The following is a 25,367-nucleotide window of genomic DNA, read 5'->3' on the forward strand; positions in this document are numbered from 1 at the left end:
ATGACCTGAGATTTCAACCACTCTGCCACACTCTTTCCCAGGCTTTTCTCCTTGTGCATGCTCTGGTAACAGCCAAACCGCCAGCCAGAACGAACCCCCAGCCTCTTACTTTTTCTCTTCAAACATTTCCTAACCAGACTCGTTCTATGAAAATACATAACCGATGCTGTCCCCGAGAGAAAAGAGGGATAGAAAGAGCAAAAAAGAGACTTCACAGATGTTGTGTTATGCAATGGAAGTGGGGCAGTCGCTGTGCAGACAGTGGCACTCTGTGTGAGAGAGCGTGGGGCACGGCGGGGCGGCGTAGTGCTGGTGTTGCACTGGGAACAGGATGATCTTCTCTCGCCCAGCCCCTTATCCCTCACATGGGAGAAGTGGGTCAGCTTTGGTGGCCGAGGTACAGTTACATTTGAGTGCCTCCACTGAATGAGCTCTTCTCCCTTGATTACAGGAAAAGGTTTCAAAACAATTTATCAGAAGTGTTACAAAAGATGAAATGAGAAGCTGAAGGGACATCTTTAGGCCTTCAGTAAGTTATCTGGTAACAGGAGCTGATATGAGATTATTTGTTGTTCTCATTCATGTTCTTGGAAAATTATGACAATTCTACATGTTCATGTCCTCTAACCTAAATATATGCTTCAAGACTGCTGATAATTAATGCTAATTAATAGATATGATAGATGGATAGATAGATAGATAGATAGATAGATAGATAGATAGATAGATAGATAGATAGATAGATAGATAGATAGATAGATAGATAATGAAAAGAGTTCACACATGGTAATACTAAGAGCCACATGAAAATGAATTAAAACTATTTTTTTCTTGGTTTATACATTATTGACGAGTTTACTTAAATTATGGTTGCTCTTTTAGATGTCATTGCTGGGGTTAAATTTCAGAGCCAAAATGATGGCATTTCAACATGGTTGTCATCAAAGAGGATGTAGTGTTACTGCGTTTAAAGTACGTCAATAATCGATTCCATGGCCGCCAAAGGCTTCACCTCTACTTTAACAAGAAGTGAGTAGAGCACAGGCACAGACCTCTCACTGTGTGTCACCGCCGCAGCCTCTCACAGGCTCTAAATCAAAGCTCAGGAGCCATGAATGACAATGTCCCTTTCTTCAGGCTCTTCCCTGTGAGGAAGAAAGGCCTGCAAGCCCCCAATGTGCTCCCTGAGAGGGAACAGCGTGGCCTCCCCCCATTCCCTCCCCGCCGCTCAACTCAGTTTATGGCCGGCTGTGGTTGCTCACTTCAAGGTAGTGTTCTTTTGAACAGAGACTTTGCTGGAGCTCGTGTTACACCTGCCCCCGCTCTAACCTCTCCTCATTCACACGGCCCTCCGGGACAAGGCCCTTTTCTGTGTCTGCCTGCCCCGCCGCACAAAGCACCCACAAGCCATCACTGCCAGTGCTATTTGTTAGCCACCATCACCCCAGCACTGTCCACTCACACAATGCGTGACTGTGGTGTAAAGGCCCCCCTTCCAGATCCATTACCCATTGCCATAGAGATCTAAGCAAAAGAAGGATGCATGCTTTTTATATATAAATGTATACTTTGTAAGTCGTATATGCATTTGCTGAATTAATACAATAAAAACAGCAATATTTTCAAGTATTCTTATAATTTTAAATAAAAGTTTCCTATTTCATATGTCATATGATCCTTCACAAAAACATTCTAATATGCTCAAGATATTTTCTTTTCACAGTTGTAAACAGTTGTGCTGCTTTGTGGAAACACTGTATATTAAAAACAAGCTCAGAAGAACAGCATCTATCTGCAATAGATTTTACTTCTGATCAATTTAATTGCAGAATGATTAGTTAATTTCTTTAAAAATATGTAAAATAAAATATAATACTGACCTATAATACTGACCCGCAACTTTGGAATGGTACTGCATATGGTAATCTGCATATTTTAAATATTTCATCACAATTACAATGCATCATTAGCAGTTTTCCCAAGTTATTTGTTTAAATTATTACTTCTCATACATGTTATTGTTAAAAATATTTGTCTATAGTTTGATGTTTTTTAAAAATAAATTGCTCCAAAAAAAAAAAAGGTACCGTCTATACATTTTTACACCTGCCTGCATAAATTAATATCACATTACAGTTCAACAAGGTGATTATTACACAACAAAGAAGAGCGATTAATACATGAATGTCATCAAGTCTTATTTGGATTTTTAGAAATCACAATATTGGCTTAGGAATAGATCACACAAAAATGAAAATTTGCTGAAAATGTAGTCACCCTCAGGCCATCAAAAATGTAGATGAAGTTTATTCTTCATATCAACATTTTTGGAGAAATGTAACAATATCATGTAGGTATAGAGGACTCATACTTTAACAAGAAGCATTTTAAGTTAAAGATGTCTTGATGGATTTGTTTATTACGCTTCACAAGACATTAGTTGATAGACTGGAGTGGTGTGGATTATTGTGATGTTTATATCAGCTGTTTGGACTCTCATTCTGACAGCACCCATTCACTGCAGTGGATTCATTGGTGAACGAGTGATGTAATGCAAAATATCTCCAAATCTGTTCCAACGAAGAAACTCATCTACATCTCGGATGGCCTGAGGGTGAGTACATTTTCAGCAAATTTCCATTTTTGGTTGAACTATTCCTCAAACAAGTTGTTTACGTGACACACAGATAATTGGTTTATGGCCAAAATCGAATTAAAATGTAAATATTCTTGTGCATGTAGAAGAATTCAGTGGCCAACTCCTACACAATTCTGAATTGTAAATGTTTGGCAAGTCACTCTCACTTGACTATCAAGCAGTATATGTTCAGGGTTGTGGAGGTTCGGTACTGTGTAAACAAAGCGTGTCAGAATCTAATCTCAAACACAGACAAGACAGCACTGAGCAAAGAAGGCCTGTTAAAGTATCAGCGGGGTGCCGAGAGCAGATCTGCCGTCGTCCCCGACACACCCCTGTGAGTGATGCTCTGAAGACCCCACGTGCCCTCTGTAAACATCCCCCTGCACCACAGACGGGACAGCACCGCATTCTCACGAGAAACTGTCGTGTCCCACTGTCCACATCCGGGGCAGTTCACACAACTTCCAGAGAGCTGCAAAATCCCCAAAAAGAGTTCCCAGAGCATTTTTAGCTTCACTTTCTAATATTAGACCTTCTCTGGTCAACGGAGATGAAAGGTCGGTGGAACACTTGAAATGTATTACAACCGAACAGTTAAATATAGAGGAAGAGACAGTTAGGGAGATGAGCGGCCAGCAGCCAGTGTCTTTCTGCAGTCAGCTGTGGGCCTGTTTTCTGCTGCCAGAAGAAGAGAGGAAGGAACACTCTGTTTCCTGTAAATAAAGAGCGGAGTGCAGCAATCATTGTTTTGACAACGGAAGCATCTTTTTCTGACACTCGTCACATCTACGTGTGAAAAGAAGCGTTCCCTACTGGCCCAGGGGTCAATCAGAACCATTCACAAGTTGAAATGTAGATCTCTACGTCAGGTGAAGTTGTAAACAACACTGGAGTTTCTTGCCTCAAAGGGACGAGGCGGTTCAAATTACATCCATGAAGGCACTTTTAGAAACATGTCCGATCTTGATTTTATTTTAAAAGTGATCTAAAACCCAATCCCAGTTTTAGAGTTTAAATACGTGTAATAATAAAAATCACATCAAACTTCCAGAAGGAATCACAAAAACAAAACAAAACAAATCCTGAAAAAGTACATTTTACATTTTTTTAAAAAGAAGAATTTAATGCTTCCATTTTGCAAGATTACATTGTATTACATTAATCAACTGACGTTAAAGTCATTTATAATAACAAAAGATTTATATGTTAAATAAAAAAATCCTAAAAAAATTATAATAGTTTTTACAAACGTATTAAGCACAACTGTTTAAGAATAAAAATTCAGCTAAAAATCTCAGGATTTATAAATATATTGAAATAGAAAACACACACACACACACACACATATATATATATATATATATATATATATATATATAAACTTTAGCATGATTTTGAGAATTTATAATTATATTTATTGAATAAATAATCTAAATTTAGTTTGTCATTTAGTGTGACACAATACGCATTTCCTAACACTGAACTGTATTTTTACATTAATTTTCATGTTAAGCAGACAAAATTACTAAATGCATCTTATGTTTTCAACTGTATGAGCTAATCAAATAATTTAAAATCCTATTTCATTAAAGCTGATAGTATCCCACAATGTGCAAAATATCCCCAGTCAGTACATCCTTCCTGGTGGATGTTCAAGAAGTGATAACCAGAACACCCATGAGCAGGATGTATTGTCTACACCCTCTACAAATAGAGAGTACCTCCAGGAAACGGTGTCATGAGAAAAAGCGATGACTTAGGTAGGGGGAAGATGAACATCACAGAATAAAAGCTATATCTGTCACTACAAACACACACCCAAAAAAAGATCTGCATGAGGAAGAGACTCGTATCCTGTAAATAATGAGTCAGCTGCCTCACATACAACACTGTCTGAGGACCCTCATTTGCATTTTATCACTGTAGAATGAAATTGAAAATGATTGTGGTTAAATCTTAAATCATATACGGAACCACAAAGCTCATCATTTAAGGCCTGCATTTCCTGTATTAACCTTGAATCGATTTTGTTTTGTAGTCTGTGAGGAATGAGCACATGGTGAAGAATCCCACTCACTTACTTTAAGGAAACATTGTAGACAAAGTGTATGTCAAGGCCAAAACAACTGAGGGAAGAATGATTACTATTATTATTATATTTTTTTGAACATTTACTAAGAATCACAAGATGATTAAAATTTGAGAAGTACATTTCAATCTATTATAACAAATATTCTATTTTTGTCAGTTATATTTAAAATTTACATTTAGAGTAGAAGTGAGAACCATGCTAAATTATGGTATTATTCCATAACAGATGGTATCAAATGGTAATAGTGGTACTCTGAAATATACCATTCTAGTGGTTGAGAATTCATGGTATTTACATGTTAAATCTGTAAATGCAAAGGTACATGCAATGTATGTATTTTTCAAGAACCAGTTAATTTAATGTATAAAATTCATTTTATTTCATTTTATTAATAAATAATCAAAAAATCTATTCAAAAGAAAAAAAAAGTATTGTGGTACTGCTTTATATTTAGATGTAGAAATATTTTCTTACTTGAATTATTTATAAACTTAGATATAACTGTACTAAAATTGTGTATACGCCTTTTGTGTAATTCTGTAGGCCTAATACATGCCTGTAACTCATTCTCAATCTCTAATCATTGCCTCTCTCTCAAGTACTATGTAAATACATATGCATATTTTCTATACAGCCGTATATATACAATAAAGCATAAATAATACTCAAATCTGTACATACATTTTCTATTCCAGATTGATACACATTATTATTCTTGTTAAGTCTTGTTAAGTATGTATGCATGTATGTACCAAGAGCTTTTCTAAAAAATAAAAAATAAAAACACAACAAATTCCTTACTTGGCGAAAAAATATATTCTGATACTACTTGAGTAGTAAGACTCAATCGACTCGCTTGTATTCTTTCACCATCTAGTGGCGGTTGCATGTCATTACAAAACCCGGCAATTTTACTCCTGGGGGCTGTGATTTACATCCAGGTCGAGGACGACGGTGTCTTATTGGTTGGTGTTAGGAAACTGACAACATGTTGCAGTTCATGAAACTAGTTGGGCAGCTAAAAGTGATTGATATTCGTATTAAAAATATCAATGATTTGCAGGTTAACCTATATTAACGCTTGCTTGTGTAACAGCGCGTACCAGGTACAGGATGGGTGTACAGAAATATCAAACAGCCTGAGAGTGTGTCTGATCATATGTACAGAATGTCCATGATGGCCTTAACCATACAGGACGTCACTGACTCTGTCAATAAAGAGAGGTTTGTATGAGGCGTCTTAAATTATCTCATTTATGCGGTTCACACTTATTATTCACACTTGTGCAGCTCATTTGGACTAATTCATAGTTGTGTGGCTCATTAGGATTAATTCACACTTGTTCTGTTCATTTAGATCCACGTTTGTGCGGTTCATTAGGATTCATTCACACTTGTTCGAATTCATTAAGAGACATTAAAGGGGGGGTGAAATGCTCGTTTTCACTCAATATCCTGTTAATCTCGAGTACCTATAGAGTAGTACTGCATTCTTTATAAATCTAAAAAGTCTTTAGTTTTATTATATTCATAAGATAAAGATAGTCTGTACCGATTTTCCCCGAAAAAACACGACCGACTGGAGGCGTGACGTGTGGGCGGAGCTAAAGAATCACGAGTGCCAGTAGGCTTTTGCGTTCAGAGCGTTTGGAAGCTGTGACACCGTGAGGAAAAAACCATCATCCAAAACAAACCATGTATATGGCTAACAGTCAGATTCAGCGTATATTTATGATCCAGAATCAGATCCCGAGGCTGAAACTGAACGAGAGCAGCAGCAGCAACGACTCGCTCCGAGCGGGGCTCGAACCCGGGTCTCCGATGGGAGGCGGACGCACTAACAAGGAGGCAGAGATATTTTAAGCAGTTTTACTCACCGCCTGTGGTTCCAACACACGATCGTGACCCGTTTTCGTTGGGATTGCATCATCCTTAAGAAATACACCATACCGAAATCCGTCGTCAAACTGGGCCTTGTTTCTAAAACAAGCATCTTCAAAATGCAGGGAACAAACACTTGCACAACTCCGTTGATGCTCTGTAAAAATAAACTCCATCCACTGGTTCCTTAATGCTGTTTTTTCTTTGGTAATCTGTGCAGGGTTGTCTTGCCCTGGCAACCAAAAACACACTCCTTTTGTGACATTACGCGAAGCTCTCGCTCTGATCAGTGATTGTCTGTGCTCAGCCTCTCTCTGCTCTGCTATATGGGAGCGCGCGCTCTTCCGGGAGAAGTGCCCGTAGGACCCATATAAGGAAATTCCGCTCCATCTAACGTCACACAGAGTCATACTCGAAAAAAACTTTCCAAAACTTGTGACAAACCGGAAGGAGTATTTTTGGAACAGAAATACTCCTTCAAATGTACAACTTAATTTTTGAAACTTTGTCCATGTTTAGCATGGGAATCCAACTCAGTGTAAACAGTGTAAAAAAACTCAGTATGCATGAAGTAGCATTTCACCCCTCCCTGTAACACGTATGAAGTTAATTTAGTTTCATACTTGCTCGTTCGATTAATGAACATCCAGTCGTTCATTCATGTACACTGCAAGTCATCAAATCACCTTCTAGTCGGTCAGTTAATTGTCTTAAAACCCCATTGGGGCTTATACTAAAATTCTTGAACGCAGCTTTCTAGAACAATTATTATTTAATTTTCTAGAATTATTATTTAATAAACATTTATTGTAAAGAAAAAAAAGAAGAAGCTGTCTCCAAACTGGAGCAGTTCCTTGAGATGCATTCACATTGATCAGCTCTTCTCTTCACAGATGCATGAAGCTGGCTTTAGTTCATGACCTGGCTGAGTGTATTGTGGGAGATATTGCTCCAGCAGACAATGTTAGCAAAGCAGAGAAACACAGAAGGGAAAGGGTATTATGGTTTTAAGCTAATTTTTTTACAAATGAAATATTTAGTTTGTGTACAAATTAAACACTGAGAATCTTTCTCTTCAGGAAGCAATGGTTCACATCACAGGCCTGTTAGATTATGGCTTACGGAAAGAGATTTACAACTTGTGGGAGGTGAGTTGATCAAAACTAAACAACTGGTATAAGTTTTGTGTTCCTTTTTTTGGTTCGGAATGATTGGAATACGTCCCTTTTTTTAGGAGTATGAGACTCAGTCTAGTCCAGAAGCCAAACTGGTGAAGGAGTTGGACCAGCTGGAGTTGATAATACAAGCTCATGAGTATGAAGAGTTAGAGGGGAAACCTGGAAGACTGCTTTGTCAAACCTTTAGTGGAGGTAAATAACTTCTGCATGCAGGAGTTCTTTACCTCCACTGAAGGTTTGACAAACACACATATCCAACAAGCTCAAGATCTGATTACATAAACAATTCTAAGAAGAGATACATACATCCATAAGAAGAATCATTGTTATCATGGCAAAGTAAATTGTATCAAAGTGCTCAACAGTGGCCGTTCAATCCTATAGAGAATTGTGAATTAAATAATTTGAACACCTAGGAATAGTTCACCCAAATATCAGCATTTGCAGAAAATGTACTCACCCTCAGGCAAAAAGAGTCCAAAATGGTTCTTAACAAAACCTGTCAGTGGATTTTAAGGAACGTAAGACGACAACAGGGGATGGACTTATCTTTACTGTTGGGAAGCATTACTATGGATTTTTGCCAGAAGTGCTGGTTTAATGATGGATTTGTTTCTTACAAACACAGTTTTAAAAATTTTATTTTGGGGTGAACTATTTCTATTTTGCAATGAATTGGAGTTTTCATTCTTATAATTACTGAATAGCTTTATATTTTGCCTGTATGTATTTTCTCCTCTGATCATAGGCAGGTTCCATCATCCGGAGGTGTTGGGCCTGGTGAAGAGTCTGAATGAGGAGAGAGCTAGACACATCGCTGCCAGAGGAGATAATGATTCAGAGAAAACCACGGACACAAACTCTCACACACTAGTGACACCATGATCTCAGTTCCTGCTACCTCCACACATCTGTATCTGAGTGTTCACTTTGTCCAGATAAGCTCTTTTAGTATAATCTTATTTCACTGCACAGAAGCATGCATGGTTTGTGGTTGTTTGATATTTGTGTCTTGTTTGTTTGAATGTTCTGCAGGAGTTTTGATAAAAAATAAATAAATACATATTTTTCTATTCAAATTAAATGGAAATACTGTCAGAAGTTGATTTTCTGTTTCTGCTGCATTCCAGTAATAGATGCTTTAATAGAAAACAACATTTTCTTTCAGTTGAAACTGATATTATTTTGTTAAATGCATGAAAATTGCAACGGAAATGTAAATACAATTAATTCTAAAATTATAACAACTTTTAAAATATGTTTGTGTACACATTCGGTTCTGTGAAATTTTGTCTTACAACAGTGACTGACACTGAGAAAGTGAAAAGCAAAGCAGAAACTACAAAAAAGATTCTTTAGAAGCAACTCAAAGGTTATAACTGAGCAGCATCTTTTTTGTGAATTTTTTTTTGCAGAGACTTTGCCACACTTTACTGTTTTAGTGACTAAGGAAGAGTCAAATTAATGTTCATTTTATGGTTTCTGATTACAATTCAGTTCACCTTATTTTCATGACTGATGAGTCTGGACTGTCACTTTGCAAAAAAAAAAAAAAACGTTTAATGACATTAATAATAAACGGCATCTCAACACTGAGAATGACTTTGAAGAAAGATTTTAGCTATAAAATCCTGTTCCTTAAAACAACAATTGACTTCAATGTCAATGTTAAGTAAAGCTGCAACACATTATGTATCAAGAAAAAAAAAAAAAAAACGGATACAATAATTTTTGGCCAGTGACAATTATGGTTTCCAATACATTACATTTAAAATCAGGCATATCAGAAAAGCTAATAAATTGCAGTGAAATGTAAATCCACTTTTTTAAATTAGTTGTTTGCATCTGTTATCAGCAAATATGTGCTGAAGTTATAGGCATGCAGCAAGAATAAAAGCATTAACATTCAGGAAAACAAAGTCTAACATCCATTTTGTTAAACATTCTTTTAAGTACTTCTCTTAGGATTGTATACGCAGCCATTATTTTTGGAAATGTATCAAGCTTTGTTACAGTTAAACAATGTTGAGTTAGTTTAAATAATAAAGTAATGCAGGACTAAATCCAAAGACAGTCTCCTCGAAAAATATACATATTTTGAAAAGAACTTAAAGAATAAACATTCTCCAGTTGGTTGTTTTTCTTCAATGCAAAAGTTAAGAAATATTTTGCACAGACAATGCACCAACAAGTTTTTCACAGTGCTCTCCAAACCATTAAGGGTCATCAATGTTTCACTGGTAGACCATTTAAACCCTTAGCATTCATTGTTCTTGGTCATGTTATTAGTAGGGGTGTCCTGGGAGCTGGCTTGGGCCGCTGAAGACAGGACCTCTTCAAAACTGCCCGCACCTCCAGTTCCTCCAACTTTAGACTGCTAGCAACACAAAACTCTCATGGCATTAGTATGTTGACATTCAGGACAGTGAAGCCGAAAATGACCATGTTAAGCTGTTCAATAATTAACAGCACAGCTACAGTTTGCTTGTTTGACCACTAAGGTTACTCTATGCAAGGCTTACCTTAATGTTTGAAACTGTGCTTTCGACTTTCTCCTCAAAGGACTTGAAACTAGGCGAGTTCCTGTAAAATAAAAATAGTTTAGTTTTATTTACCTAATCTAATCATTAAACCTCATCTGGTCCATTCAACTGCAGTCTTAAAAATCTCTCCAGGATGTTTTAGTATAATGTTAATATAATGATGGTACATGCAGGGATTACCTTTTTTTTTTTTTTTTTAAATGCAACAAAACCACTATTTATTCTAATCTGACATACAGTCAATTTTATATATGTATATTTGATATATGATGTCACATGCATTTTTGTGTTGTTTGTATCCTAGAACATCCTATTTTTGGATGCTTTAAAAAGTTTTTAAATGCAATAGTAGAACAAACATGCAAAGCAAGCTGTCACACACATTTACCTCATTGTAGGCAAGCTCATTGAATGCCGTATAGAATAGCTGTCCCATGAAAGCATGGCCAAGCAAAAGATAGGTTCAATCATTATCATGGAAAAACAAATACATTGCAAATAAGACACATAAAAAGATCATATGTAAGTGTAGCCTGCACCAGTGCATTTCACTACACCTACCAAACGTTTGATCTGATCTGATCTGACAAGAGTATATCAATAGTTATCAAAAAAAAAAAGCGACACATGCTGAAACCAGTCATCTGTTAAACTGCATGTAGTCAGTGTGGGAGACAGTGGGAAAAATGATTGTGACTTTGGCTCAATATGGATTTGAACACGCATTTCTGATTAAAACAAAAGTAAGACCTTCTTATAATGCTACAGCACAGTCTGAAACATTGAAACATTTCAGATCTCATATTATCTAATGAATGTATGGCTCCACAGTTTTTTGTTCTTCTCAGAATTAATGTTAGACTGACAAGCATTGAAATTGTGTGGAGACATTCATATTAGCTGTGCAAATACTTGAATACTTGAGTCCCGTCTTGAAGTCAGATTCAGTTTCAGCACCGTCACTGTTCTCATGTATCATGCAGATGCTAAAAGAAAGCAGCTATTGCTAATCTCTATTCTGGGATCTATGAACACAATATCTTACCCAAGAGAATATGACCTTTGTTGTGCATCAGAGATAAGGAAAGAACACTGTAAATATATATTTTTTTATTATAGGCCATACAACAAAATGTTGGCCATATGAAACATTTAATGTTAACATTTAATAAATTATTTTAATTTTAGAGAATTGTGGTCACAAAAAAAATTTGGACACCTAAAAAGGAAATAGGAAAAATATTAAACCAAATGATTAAATCAAGTGTCCAAATACTTTTTAAGTGTATATATATATATATATATATATATATATATATATATATATATATATATATATATAGCCAATTTGTGACTGGTACAACAGGCTGAACAAAGCACTCAGCGTGCACACACACACACACACACACACACACACACACACACACACACACACACACAATATTTATCATAACTTGAGCATTTTGACACTTTTTGAAGTATTGGTTTTTCACATTAGCTCCATATACAGTATGGACTGTAACCATGCTGTATGCTGTTATAGTTAGTAGACAATAAGTATAAAAGGATAAACATGTTCATTGCAAACATGAGGTAGAAAACTCCCAGACTCATGCAGAGAGATGGTGTCACACACTGGCAATAAAACACACATACCTGCTGGGATACAGTATCTGAAAGCCAAACATGCCGAAGTAAAATAAGGTACTGACGTGTTGGATCTACATACATTTCCAATAATAGTAAAGTCAAAAGCAGTAGTGAGTGCTAAATTAGACCTGGGCATCATGCACAGATTTTGATCATTCTTTATATTTTATAATTGATATATATGTGTGTGTGTATTAGGCATGGGCCGGTATAAGATTTTGACGATATGATAACCTTAAGCAAAAATATCACGGTTTATGTGTTATTTTTAAATGACTTGGGGAAAAAACACTTTTTTCCTCGCTGAGCACAATATATCTTGTTTTTGAGCAACATACAGAATATTTGGAACAGTGATATTTGTTTATTTTTTCTTTGGTTTATTTCTGAAACGTCTGCTGAAATGTGGGCTGTCCTGCAGCTTTTTTTGTGGATGGTTGATTTGCTGCTAGCGCTTATGGGACAGCAAAAATTACTGGGCATCATCAGTATCAAATCCTTTATATATGTATACGTACTTACAGTCTGTGAGTCAGAACAGCCTGCATTGTAGTCTACTCTCAGGAAATAGTCCACTGTAAAATAGACTATATACTTCTGATTATTTGTTTGATCTGTTCTGGAACAGTATTGTAAATACAACTTAACTACTGATTTCTAGCTGTGTCCTCTTTTGGAAGGCCAAACTAAGAAGTTTTGCTTTCACAAGGAAACACACAGTGAGTGACTCCACAACATGGCGCCAGCAGCAACAGCGAGAATAAAAGTTACGCCTTCTTTCTTTGCGTGAACATTTGGGCGGTGTTATGCAAATCTATCGACATTGAGACATAGACATGTGGGGGCGTGTTAGACTGAGCCATTTTAGGACGGCGTGGTTGACTCTAAACTTTTATAAAAAATATCCCCTTCAGTTTGAGACTTTAGTCTTTGCAACTTTACAGATCTTCACTATGCACCAAGAGCTGGTAACACTCCAAAGAGAAAGGAAAAGTTGAAATCACATCATATGATCCCTTTAATAAAATACAATCTAATAGGTAGAAAATTCAATTTATTGTTAGCTTCCTGTTTTTGCTGTATCCCTTCTAGCCATAACCTGTTGCACTGAAACACTGCTTTAATCTGAATTATACAGAGACGAGATGAAAAGAAAATACCATTTGAACAGTGAGTGATCTGCCTGCTACAGTATTTTTCTCTTTGCGTCTGTCTTCAGTGTCTCTGGTTTAGGTTAACGGGAATTTACAGACTTTTTTTTACTTTATTTACTTTATTTACTTATATCAGACTTTATTTATTTACAGACATAAATTACTTTTTGGAAAATGTTTGCATTGCAACATAGTTTGTGCATGTCCCAAACAGAGAAAGCTGCAATAAAACAAAAACGTCTGGTTGTTTATCGATTTTTGAAGTGTGGATCTGTCCACAAAAAATAAAAATGGTATTCAACTTATACCTTGAAACCGGTAATCGGCCCATGCCTAGTATGTATGTATTGTATATATATTATATAATAACAATAAAAAAATTTCAGCAGTCAATCCTTTATCACCCTGCAGTAGATGTGGACACTTCTTTTTTACTGTTCTTCTGAAATGAAAGCATCTCTTGTCACAGAGTGTCTCAACCATCTGGGATCCAGTGAAGAAGAGCTGGTAAATTCTTCATGCCATCACAACCTCTTATTTTTATGCCAGCTGGACATGCCCCAATCTGGCCCACTGAAAGCTGCTTAAATGAGGCTTACGTAACACAAACATGCCACTCAAACAGACTGGCCAAAGTAAATGGCTCAAGATCACTGCCATTTCACTGTGCAACAAACACAGCATATGTACCATGCGTTTGTGGGAGTTCCCTGCAGAAGAGAAACAGAAAAGCAAATGATGGACAGCAGAAACAGGCACATTGAGATTTTACCTTATATCTCCGAATTTCCTGCTGATGGCATTGCCCAGGTTACTGAAGGCTGCTGAGGTCCGCTGTCCTGCCGTAGACAGGGTCTCCGACGTCTTTTTGTATCTGCCAGAACAGAACCAAGAAAACAAAAAACAAAACAAAATGTATACACTTAGACATTCTTATCACAGTTGTCATTAATAAAATATTTCGGACAAATATATATTTATCACACATAAATGTTTCTTCTTTAAAAGTTACACCGTGTCTACACTGAGCACAACTGTAGTCACTCACATCGCATTGTGCCTCAACAGCTAAAGGCTGTCTATACTGGACTTGACAATGTGCCCACTGCTTATCACTGGTACTTTGTGGCAATTACACATAATAATAAAACATAATACACATTTAAATAATGTGGCTGCAAAATGAACTGAAATAAAACTGAAAACCCAATATTGATTAAGGCGATTATCAAATCAAAGCCTGTTTGTGATGTGTACATTCACATTTCTGTGGATAAAAGCATTTACAGCATTTCACTAGCATTCTGCCTAAATAAAAGCTTTAGGATCTGAAAATATATAAATTAAGAATTGCCAGTTCCCGAAGGAGACTTAAGAACAAGAACAAGAACAAATTTAGAACAACTACAGGCCAAATTTTCAGAATTGTAGACATGAAGAATTTCACTTCACTTCACTTTTTCTGTGATCTCGTAGAAAACAGGAAGAAATGCTGCTTCAATACAGAGGATTCAATAAGAGTCTACAAAGGGAACACTATGCACAAATTGCTACCAATACTCTACAGAAAATAACAATTAACAATAACAATGATTACAAGTTGTAAGAATGATTCCTACTCTTTGCTCTTCCCTAAATGTTCTCAAAACCAGTCAACTGAAGTCACAGAAACTTCTAGACCCAAGAACTCTTCATTTGTCAGAACAAAACTCCCATATTTAATAACATTTTGCACACAGTACAGTAGACAAACCTGGATACTGATCAGCACATTTTGATCAGCCAAAAGTCTACAGAAAGCTTTGGTGTGTTCCTTACACAAAGCCATGGTATGACTTAGAAAATCTGGTATATAGTACATTTGGATTACTTCTGTGGTGATATTATGCTGTTTATTTGTCATTTTCCGAGTTGATCACCCATTTACATTTATTAAAAATACAACAAAAATATGTCATACCGTGTTATTTTAGTATAATTTATATGCTACTATACTTTTTTTTAATGATATTTAGAACTAGCTTTTATTCTTATATTTTCAGGTTTGAATTTTAATTTAACTTTTTAGTCATTTTGTTATGTGCTTTCGTAAAAGAAAATATATAATTTGTTTTGTAAACAAACCTTCTTAAATATATTTTAATTTATTGTTTCTAGTTAGTAATTTTAGTTGCAACATTTCTAATTTTCGTTTAGTTTAAGTTGTTCATCTAATGTTTATATTTTATTTCAGCTTCATTTTAATTAACAATTTTTTTTTACTTTTAGTTAACTTTAATAACTCTGGGTCACCTTCAGAAATATATAAAATACATACATACATATATATATATATATATATATATATATATATAAATATTAATAATATATTATATATATGTATATATTATAAATAAATATAAATACAAGTATATACATCCAAAATCTAAAAATTCAGTATCTAAACATTTATTTGGCTGTGAACTAAACCTTGAGTTACTTGTTGTACTTGATTTTTCCTTATCTCCAAGTCAGCAAGGACCACCACTGTTGTCTTCTTAAAAAATGTGCATGATGCATCTGTTGTCACAAGCCAGAATGAAATATGACATTAATCACAAGGTTTAGCAAAGACTACTTACGCAGTGCTGGTCTGCATGTCGTACCAGCTCTTGGAGAAGTTCTGTCGGAGTTCACACAGGGGTGTGATCCCAAGTTTCTGTTTCAGCTCCAAGTGACGCTTTTCTTTGGAGGCCAGGACTTGTTTTAAAGTTGTGATTTCTTCTTCTAACTGACAGAAGGAAAATAGGTTAAGGGCTGATTTTTTTTATATTTAAATAACAGTTATCAGAACAACAGATAATTCAGTTTTAATATGAAGTGTCCACTCTTTTCTTTTTGTCTCATATGCAAACTGTTTCACAGTTAATGCCTTGCTCAGTGGACCATGAAGATCTCAGAGGATAAAGTAACCAAAGAAAAAAATGGGAAGGATTTGATCATACGATTTACAATCATGGGTGTATGTTCTGAGATAATGCAGACCATTTGTGTGGCAACAGCACAGTATATTTCAGTAAATACAGTAAAGTAGACTAGATTGTATTTCAATACTAATTGCTTTAATATTGCTTTATAGTAGTATAATAGTAAATGTCAGTTTAACTCTCATGACAGATAGAAATGGCTCCTTAAGTGAACAGTGGCACATTTTGTTACTATTTAAAAGTAAGTCACAACATGCAAAGAAGAAAATTGCTGAAAATGATGTAGTCTTTAGGTTCACAGAATAACATAGTTACTAAGGATCATCCAGCCCATTTCCTGGTCTAAAACTAAAACACTGGGTTAAATACCTTAGTCAGTTCATTCTCCATTTCTTCTCGCTCCTCTTCTGTGACAGTGTTGTTGAGATCCACCTCTGATACTATGTCCTCATCCACTTCCTTTAAAGGCTCTTTGTCCAATGAACCTGGAAATAAACGTATAAAAATAGCAGAACAATGGAAGTTAAGTTTTTATTCTCAAAAAATCAAGAGTGCAATTTATATACTTAAAGGAAAGGTTTACCCTAATGAAAGTATGGCATATATGCAATGATAATGCTAAAACATACTTTTTTTTTTAAATATGCAAATGTCTTGTTACTATTATAATGTATTCACTCAAAAACTCAAATGTGCTATAAAAGCATTATGTTGAAGAGTCAAAAATACACTCATGATAAATGTGAAAGTAAAACTAAATCTTACAATAGCTAGAAAATGAAAGCTCAAATGATGAAGCACTAATGCACTTAATATGACACCAGTAATATGAGTAAATGTTAAGGTTGTTTTTGTCCACAGGAAAACGAGAGTCACATCTCAGAAGTCTGGTAAGTCATTACACGAGAAACTGATTAGAGTGCTGTGGCATGAAACGCGTGATACACTTTTAGCAGCTAATGTAATCAGCAGGTAGAAGAGCAGAGCTGGGCGGTCTAAGCAAAGAAAAGTGCTCAGGAATGAGATCTCAGATTCATCATTTACACCACACAGCACACAACGGCTTGTACAGAAGATCATATCTATCTTTTTGCAGAGTGCATTGGTTGCTAGAGAACACTGACATGATAGAATCAGAACATTTGTTTTGCAATTAGAGTTTTCTTAATTTGTATTTTGAACTATATTTGCTATTTTCACATAACCCATTTGAATTTCAGGTCAAATTTCATTTTGAATAAGCAATAAAATAGAGCAAATAAATACAAAGTTATATAGCACAATTCACTATAAAATGATGCATCATCAATGTTTCATATATCCACACACACACACACACACACATATATATATATATATATATATATATATATATATATATAAATGTATATCTCAATTGGACCAATATACAATTCTGATTTTCTTATCACATATAAGCATATGTTATTATTTGTGAATTTATTTTTGCATTATTATTATTATTAGTTTGTGAATTCATCTGATGAATTAGTAAATCAGCATATCAAAAAATTTTTACTCAGGGGTGCCCAAAGTCAGTCCTGGAGGACCGGTTTCCTGCAGAGTTTAGGACACCGACCCTCCAGGACTGAGTTTGGGCACCACTGTTTTAACCTCTTAACCGGTTAACTGTCACCCGTCCGCTCTGTGGGACGCCTACATTTACTTCACTATATTACAATTAAATCTAATCTAATCTTGACAAACTATATATCGTTGGAAAGGTCTAAGACTCCCAAATATATATATATATATATATATATATATATATATATATATATATATATATATATATATATATATATATATTATATATTATATATATATATATATATATATTTTTTTTTTTTTTGTATATTTATGTTTTTTGTTAAGAATTATGTAGGAAAAGTAATAGATTAATTTATGACAAGAGTGCACCTTCAAAAATCTACATTATAACTGGAATTTTGACCTTTGTTAAAAAAACAAGACTTCTTTGATGCCTTTTTCTCTATCACATTTTAGAAATCATGATAAATTATATATCAACTGAAACTTAAAATCGCAAAATTCATCCTTTAAAACTCATTTTAAAATCAGACATTGCATTACCATGTAAATGGTACATCAATATCATGTTACAAAATGTTTTCATTCATGAATAATACAAATTTAAGTTTGGATCGTGCACTACAAAGTCAATGTTCAAAAATATGAGTGACAGTTAACAGTTTTATTTTGTTGACATTCTTACTTTGGACAAACAAATTTTAACTATTTCAGCTTTGGTGTAGACATATAAATGTCATTATGATGGTTGAAGATTACCCCTCTGGGTCTGTAAGATGTCAACATTGTTTATGTACTTATAACAACTAGATAGATTGGGGTAGTCCTGCCTAATGGTTAGAGAGTTTGACTCCCAGCCCTAATGTTGTGGGTTCGAGTCTTGGGCCGGCAATACCACGACTGAGGTTCCCTTGAGCATGGCACCAAACCCCCAACTGCTCCCTGGGCGCTGCAGCATGAATGGCTGCCCACTGCTCCGTGTGTGTGTGTGTGTGTGTGTTCACTGCTGTATGTCACGTCACTTTTTTTTCACTGAATAGATTTCTTGATACAGATCACAACTGAAGGTTGGATCTTTGAGCATAACTCAGAAGAAAAGTGACTTTATAAAGGCAAATTAAGTCAGTTCCACAGCCTCACTGTTCAGGTTGCCTAGCAACTTTCTTGATGCCTAGCATCATCCTCCCAATTATCCCATGAATCGGATTCTCTAAATCTATTTAAGGGTGAATAAGAGGAAGTACAGAGGATCATTTTCATGTTAAATCTGTAAAATAATATATTTTCCATTCCATTGCCTTTCTACTGTCTATAACCACTGAGCTAAATCTTTGTTGAAGGTTTATTACTGGAAAAGAGAGCTGTGCAATATTAAAATAGTTCATTCAACAACACCAAGATTAATTGATTTAAGCCAAGATCATTTGGAAAGATAATGTTATGGTACATTTCATAAAGAAAAAAAAAACTATTAGTTTTTAAACTGATTTAAATAATGACAAGGAAAATGCAATCTTTGTAGATAAGCCCTCCAATATTTTCCTCTAAGGTTAGTTGTCTATTTTTGTAATTAATGCATGGACTGATCAGTTTTCTCATCTTTCTCATGTCCATGTGTCTGGGTGGGTGAGCGAGTCAGAATCATCTCATGGTGATCAGGGTGTCATCTGAGTAACTTAGTGTCCCTTCAGGGCAGTGTACACGACAGTTCAGCTTCTTCAAGTTCTCTGGCTATGCATCCAGTTCTCTCAATGTCCTCATTTTCCTTTCCGAACACACAACAGAATCACAAAGAATCACTTCACTGTCCTCAGAGAAAGATTTCAATGTGAGGAGGAGGGGGCATTAATTTAATCAGATGAACAAAACACCTTATTTCTTATCACCCACTGATTGAAATAAAAGACAAAGGCATTCAAACCAAGACCAGAGATATATTTTATATACTGTTTTAATCTTGTGTAAATCTATGTACTGTAAAAAAGTGCTGTTAATTAATCAAACTAATTAATCACAACTAACTCATATTTTTTATATAGTTAATCTGTTAATGCATTCAGTTACCTGTTACCAGTTACCTGGAAATAAAACTAAATAACAGGACTCTGTGTAATTATTAGGTTCAGTATTTTGTGTAAATAACTTTTATATTGTACATTTCTGCAAGTGGTATTAGTCTCAATGACACACACACACACACACACACACACACACACACACACACACATACACACACAAATCTCACACTTGTATCTAAACACTGAACCTTAAACAATCAACAATAATTCTATAAAACAAGATAAATAAACCAATTGCAATATATATATATATAGTTTAATGTTTCATTAACTTTTTATTTGCTTTTGTCATTTTTATTAATATTTTAATATTTTTTATTAATATTTTTTTATTCTATTTAGCTTTCATTTCTTCAGTTTTAGTGCTACTTATTTTAATACATCAAGTTAAAATAGTTTTAGTTTTAATTAACAATAGAAATGCTGGTGCTATCAGGCTAAGTTTGACAGCACTACTAACGAACAAAAAGTCCTAATAAAGTGTGTGTTTTCAGTGACAAATTGAAGAAATCCTAGTTCTTTTTTCACTATACGGTATAACTCCATTTCAATAATGCAAGCATAATCTATTTGGAGCCTGAAATAAAGCAGTATAATTTAAGGGCATGGTTTTAGTGAAGCTTTGCGTAATTTCTGGCTTTGCCGGAGTAATCTGAGGGATTTCTTCTTAGTGATTATCTGACTGGATTTAATTCTGGCTGACTGCTGCACAGAGACGCAAGTATTTAGTGACTGGCAGGAAATTACAAATGGTGACCATGCAAAGTGGGTTGTTTCTGAGACCTACCTGCAAGGAAAATCTCTCTGTCTTCTGTTGTGCAGCAAAATTTAAATAAGGAGAACGTTAGATGATCTGATTCATGAGCTGGTGCACCATGTCCAAACAGATTACAAATTACAAAATAGTAGGCTACCCAAATCTCACAAGAGCATGCTTTATCAGGCAGGCTGCATTCAACAGCACAGAAGTGAAATTAGATGTGCAATATCATACAAAAGCAAAATGTACACAGACATGCGCATCAAACCCATGTTGTCTCATTCAAGAAACCTAAATCATTTAGGTTAATCATTTAGCATGCATTTAAAGCACAAGAAAAGGGCCTGTCAAACAATTAATGTCACAATTCTTGGGTTTAGCAGTGTCCACAAGTTTTGAATGTGCTAAAGTCTGACATGGCTGTCATCTTCCATCTTAAAGCACCTATGTCAAAGAGCTACACACAACTCAGCACCCATCAGCTCAGAAAAGGAAATGGGTGATCGACATGGCTAGGTTGGGTTTATCACATTCAATTTTATTAAATTACACAGCAAGCTCTTACCCCAGTCTACTATTGCTTCAGGAGTCAGTACGCTAGAATACAGCTCTGTGAAGTACGGTTGGCAAAACAAACAAGATATTTAAGTATGATAAAAATGGAACATATATGCATTGACTTTACTGCTTAAAAATATTTAAATAAATGTATTAATAAGGTTAAACTATAACTACATATAAATATATTTTATTGTTTTTCTTTAGTTAAGGAACAGCTAATTCATTGGTACTACCACTCGAACATACAGTATCTGGTCACAAGATTTCAATTATTTTGCTCTGGACAGTCACGTGGAAATAAAATGAGAAGGTCACGTGGTTGTCCAGATCATTGCACTTGAGAGAGAGGGGGGAGGAGCTGCATCCAATTCCTTCAATTGTTTATGTGTTTTGACAATAGTTCCTGTCTGGAAAACTTGATCCCAAGTCTGATTTAAGCTCATGTACATCAATAGAATGAAGCCTAAATTAAATAGAATAGAGGAACATGTACATGTGACTTAAGTAGCCTAATATTTATATTAAAATATTAATATTAGGCTGTTAACTGTCTAATTATCTGTTCTATCAATCATATCTATTTTTCTGGTATGCAAAAATAAAATCAGTATACAATAACTTGCCTCTTCAGTGAAGGTCTAACTTACTCAAGTTATTTGAGGATACACAAGAAAATGAAACCATATTTGCAGATGTATTCAACAACATTTACATGCACAAGTATGTTTACAGAATAATAAGACACGAAAGTGTTTGGAAAGTAAGCTCACCCTGTTGTCTGGGCTCCATATCTGCAGTACTGTGTAAATGCTGGTCCAGTTCACATGAACAGCACCTTTCAGTTCAGAGAAATATCCCGTTCAACAGAAACCGATGCACACAGGCGCCCTCTGCTCTCAAACCCCGCCCATTACCGGAGCCGCTTAAGCCACTAACCAATGGGAACAGTTCTGATTAGTTCTAATTAAATTATACTACATATTATAACCATTGCTATTTAATTCGTCTTTAATTTCAATATAAACCTATCTATAAATATATAAAAGCGATTAAAAACTACAACGGTTGACCGATTCCTAAAGCAGTTTACTTGTTTGACAAACTGTTACTTTTATTCTTCTTCTTCTTCTTCTTCTTCTTCTTCTTCTTCTTCTTCTTCTTCTTCTTCTTCTTCTTTTTATTGCAATTTAGTTTAACTAAGAATTAAAATGAAAATCAAGAGGGAATATGACTCCAAAATGTTAATTCCTTTTAGGTTTTAAAGCAACATTTCATAGTAGTCTAGGCTAATTTATAATCTATAGCCTTAACTGGTCAATTATAAACGAAGCACAGTTCTTAATAAAATCCTGGTAAATTTAACAGCGTAGATATTCTATTTGTTTACAAAGACGTTTGGCACGCCACACCGATGATGTCATGAGTGACGCCATAACCTGAGAGCAGCGAGTTTACAGTCTGTTGTATTATCGTTGCAGTCAACAGCGCCATCTCATGGTGAGACAAGGAAAGACAGGCTGGCCTGAGAACGCAACAGAGATGTTTCATATAGTAAATAAAATAATAATTCAATATAAAAATATCAAATTGTAGAATAGAACAGAATAGAATTTGCTGAAGTATTGGTTTTGGCAAGCTACGTGCGTAAAAGCGTTTAATGATGTGTAACAGAAGCTAATATTTATTGATGTGATTATGGGAGCTTTAAGACAATTATTAAACTTCATTGTTGTAATAAGGAGGGTTAAAACTGTAACGAGTCAACAGCACGCCAAGCGTGGATATACAAACAGAGAATAGATGATCCCACACAATAATGGCACAGTTTAATTAAATGGGTGGTAATCTTTGGCGTGAGACCAACCTATGCATATGCGAGGCAGATCTGTTTTAGAATGTAATCAGGTCATTTTGTTTCTAAGTGGCTTTTATATGGTGGTTTATATGTATGCGTACGTTTATACTGAGTTTACTAAACATAGGTATTTAGGTATTATTTATAATGATGGTAAGACAATGTCACTCGAGTTAAGTTTATTTAACTCCCATTTTTAACCACAAGGTGTCAGACTTGTACAAAATGACCACATAATAATTTTTTTCAAGTAAACTTGTCTTTTTGAAAAACTTAATATAATTAACTGTCGCATGCATTTATTAATATGGTAACATATAATCCATAGCATGTAATCATTTAGCATACACTTCTGAAGCTACTATAAATGAGGTAGCATTAATAATATTTGCACTACCATGTTTCATGAGTAAGAACTACAACATAGCAATGTGAGTCACACTTTTATTGTATTAAAGTGAGAGAGATTGATATTTGTTGTCATTCTTCCGTGGCCTGCACTGCCATTAGAGTTACTGCTGGTTACAGTGATGGAGCAGCAGGGTAGCTGGTGTCAACAGGATGTCAGTCAGTCAGCTGACCTCAGGAAGCACCTCTTCGGCCAGCAGACCCCTAACAAAGCGCTTACACAGGCAGGAAATTGATCTGACTGGAACTTGCATTATCAGAGACTACCAGCAAAGAGGGTCAAAGAAGGAAATCTGAGGAAACCGTCACTCATGTGACACACACAGGTTGTAATCTCTGGATGTAGATTCAAACTTCACAACAGACAATCTGTTTACTCACTTTCATGTAGTTTCAAACCTGTATGACTTTCTTTTTGGTTTAAAATTGAACATAAATAATATTGGATCCCACTGACATCCATTATATGGACAAAAATATATTTTCCACAGAGAAAAAAAAAGTTATTAATGACATGAAGTCTGCATAATTAAATTAACTATATCAAAATGTACTTTAATGTATTTCATTATAAAAGCTAGCCTGCCACTTGGGTGACGTTTCCAAACTTAGCTAGCGTCAGCTGCTAGTTCAGCGGACAGCTACACCCAGACCACATAATGAGATGGACAACAGCTCTCTGGATGTGAAATAGAAGACAATAGTTATTTTATCCCAATGTGTGGTTAGACTTGCATATTTTCTCTTGCTGCACATGCAAATCACAGTAGTACGCTTAGTCCAGCAGTGACGTCTGTCACCACACTTCCTTTATGTAGATGTAGGTCACACAGTTAGTTGCCTGCAACTACAGTAAGATTTTGTTAGTTGAGAAATTAGTTTCTTTATATTTAATCAGGGACAATGCACAAAAAACATTAGTCTAAAAAAGAAGAGATGTCATGTGCCAGGTTATAGCAAAAAATGCTAATTTCCACCTGCAGTCCCTGGACAGATGTTACATTTACAAAAGTTCATAAAATACAGTATTATACATGGAGGCATTACTTCACTCACATCATAAGAACACTCTCCACTTCATGATATACAAAATTATACATGGAAACTTGTCAGGTTTTTCTGGTTTTACTGTATTAGCTAAAATAAACATATTTATAATTAATCATTGTAGCATGGTAGAAGATTAACCTTTTAAAATGGTGGTTGATAAGATATAAGATATATTGTAAGATAAGATATTTTTGAAAGACATCTATGCTCAACAAGGCTGCATTTACTTGACCAAAATGCAGTAAAAACACTATTATTGTGAAAGGATTACAATTTAGAATACATTTTCTATTTTAATACATTTTATAATGTGTTTATTCCTCAGATGTCCTCTCAGTCTTTGGTGTCACATGATCCTACAGAAATCATAATATGCTGATTTGGTGTTTAAAGGTATAGTTCACCCAAAAAAGAAAATTTTATGTTTATCTGCCCCCAGGGCATCTAGGATGCAGGTGACTTTGTTTCTTCAGTAGAACACAAAGAAGATATTTAACTCAAACTGTTGCAGTCTGTCAGTCATATAATGGAAGTGAATGGGAAGCACAGGTTTAGAGTACAAAAAACATAAACAATCAAAACCAAATTAAACACTGCAGCTTGTGATGATACACTGATATGTAAAGACATGAAATGATTGGTCTGTGTAAGAAACTGAACAGTATTTACATAGTTTTTTTTACTTCTGATTCACTGCAAAGTCCAAACTCTCTGTCCTGAGCACGCACTGGCTGTCGAGAACGCGCTCAGGACAGTTGTGGTGAATCAGAGGTAAAAAACAATATAAATACTGTTCAGTTTCTTGTACAGACTGATCGTTTCCTACATCTTGGATGCCCTGAGGGTAAGCAGATAAACATCAAATTTTTATTTTTGGGTGAACTATCCCTTTAAGAAACAATTCTTATTAATGTGCTGCTTAATATTTTATAGAAACAAAGATACTTTTTTTTTTTTTTTTAGAAACCAAAGATTCTTTGA

At 35.1% G+C, this 25,367-nt stretch overlaps 2 protein-coding genes across 10 annotated transcripts; one reads left to right on the forward strand and one right to left on the reverse strand.

Annotated features, from left to right (window-relative positions):
- The first annotated feature begins 931 nt into the window (after positions 1-931).
- LOC127938245 (5'-deoxynucleotidase HDDC2-like) lies at positions 932-8,903 on the forward strand. The gene is made up of 8 exons (XM_052534701.1): positions 932-1,029; positions 1,138-1,428; positions 5,826-5,957; positions 7,508-7,610; positions 7,694-7,762; positions 7,849-7,960; positions 8,001-8,027; positions 8,541-8,903. The coding sequence occupies exons 1-8, from the start codon at positions 932-934 to the stop codon at positions 8,675-8,677; spliced, it is 969 nt and encodes a 322-aa protein (XP_052390661.1). The 3' UTR covers positions 8,678-8,903.
- A 437-nt stretch (positions 8,904-9,340) lies between these two features.
- LOC127938074 (tumor protein D53) lies at positions 9,341-21,988 on the reverse strand. 9 transcript variants are annotated; one of them, XM_052534469.1, is made up of 9 exons: positions 21,844-21,965; positions 20,540-20,563; positions 16,475-16,590; positions 15,761-15,909; positions 13,912-14,013; positions 11,381-11,395; positions 10,724-10,762; positions 10,315-10,375; positions 9,341-10,166 (listed from the first exon to the last, which is right to left on the reverse strand). In XM_052534469.1, exons 1-9 carry the CDS (start codon positions 21,860-21,862, stop codon positions 10,050-10,052), a joined length of 642 nt encoding a protein of 213 aa, XP_052390429.1. In that variant the 5' UTR covers positions 21,863-21,965; the 3' UTR covers positions 9,341-10,049. The 9 variants fall into 9 exon arrangements, with proteins under 9 accessions (XP_052390429.1, XP_052390428.1, XP_052390432.1 ...); XM_052534468.1 differs by having other exon boundaries at positions 9,341-10,169; positions 21,844-21,961; XM_052534472.1 differs by lacking the exon at positions 20,540-20,563 and having other exon boundaries at positions 9,341-10,169; positions 21,844-21,988.
- Between the last annotated feature and the right edge of the window lie 3,379 nt (positions 21,989-25,367).

Source organism: Carassius gibelio, chromosome A20 (genome assembly GCF_023724105.1).
Source record: "Carassius gibelio isolate Cgi1373 ecotype wild population from Czech Republic chromosome A20, carGib1.2-hapl.c, whole genome shotgun sequence".
In the NCBI taxonomy this organism is placed as follows: Eukaryota; Metazoa; Chordata; class Actinopteri; order Cypriniformes; family Cyprinidae; genus Carassius; species Carassius gibelio.

Bases quoted from the DNA above. Each gene is read 5' to 3' on its own strand.
- LOC127938245 (XM_052534701.1), top strand. From the start codon at position 932: ATGGTTGTCATCAAAGAGGATGTAGTGTTACTGCGTTTAAAGTACGTC. The intron at 7,763-7,848 runs GTGAGTTGATCA...CCCTTTTTTTAG, and splicing joins AGATTTACAACTTGTGGGAG to GAGTATGAGACTCAGTCTAG. The intron at 7,961-8,000 runs TGCTTTGTCAAA...ATAACTTCTGCA, and splicing joins AGAGGGGAAACCTGGAAGAC to TGCAGGAGTTCTTTACCTCC.
- LOC127938074 (XM_052534468.1), bottom strand. The intron at 14,014-15,760 runs GTAAGTAGTCTT...CTGTTCTGGCAG, and splicing joins GACATGCAGACCAGCACTGC to ATACAAAAAGACGTCGGAGA. The intron at 10,376-10,723 runs GTAAATGTGTGT...TTTATTTTACAG, and splicing joins ATGAGCTTGCCTACAATGAG to GAACTCGCCTAGTTTCAAGT.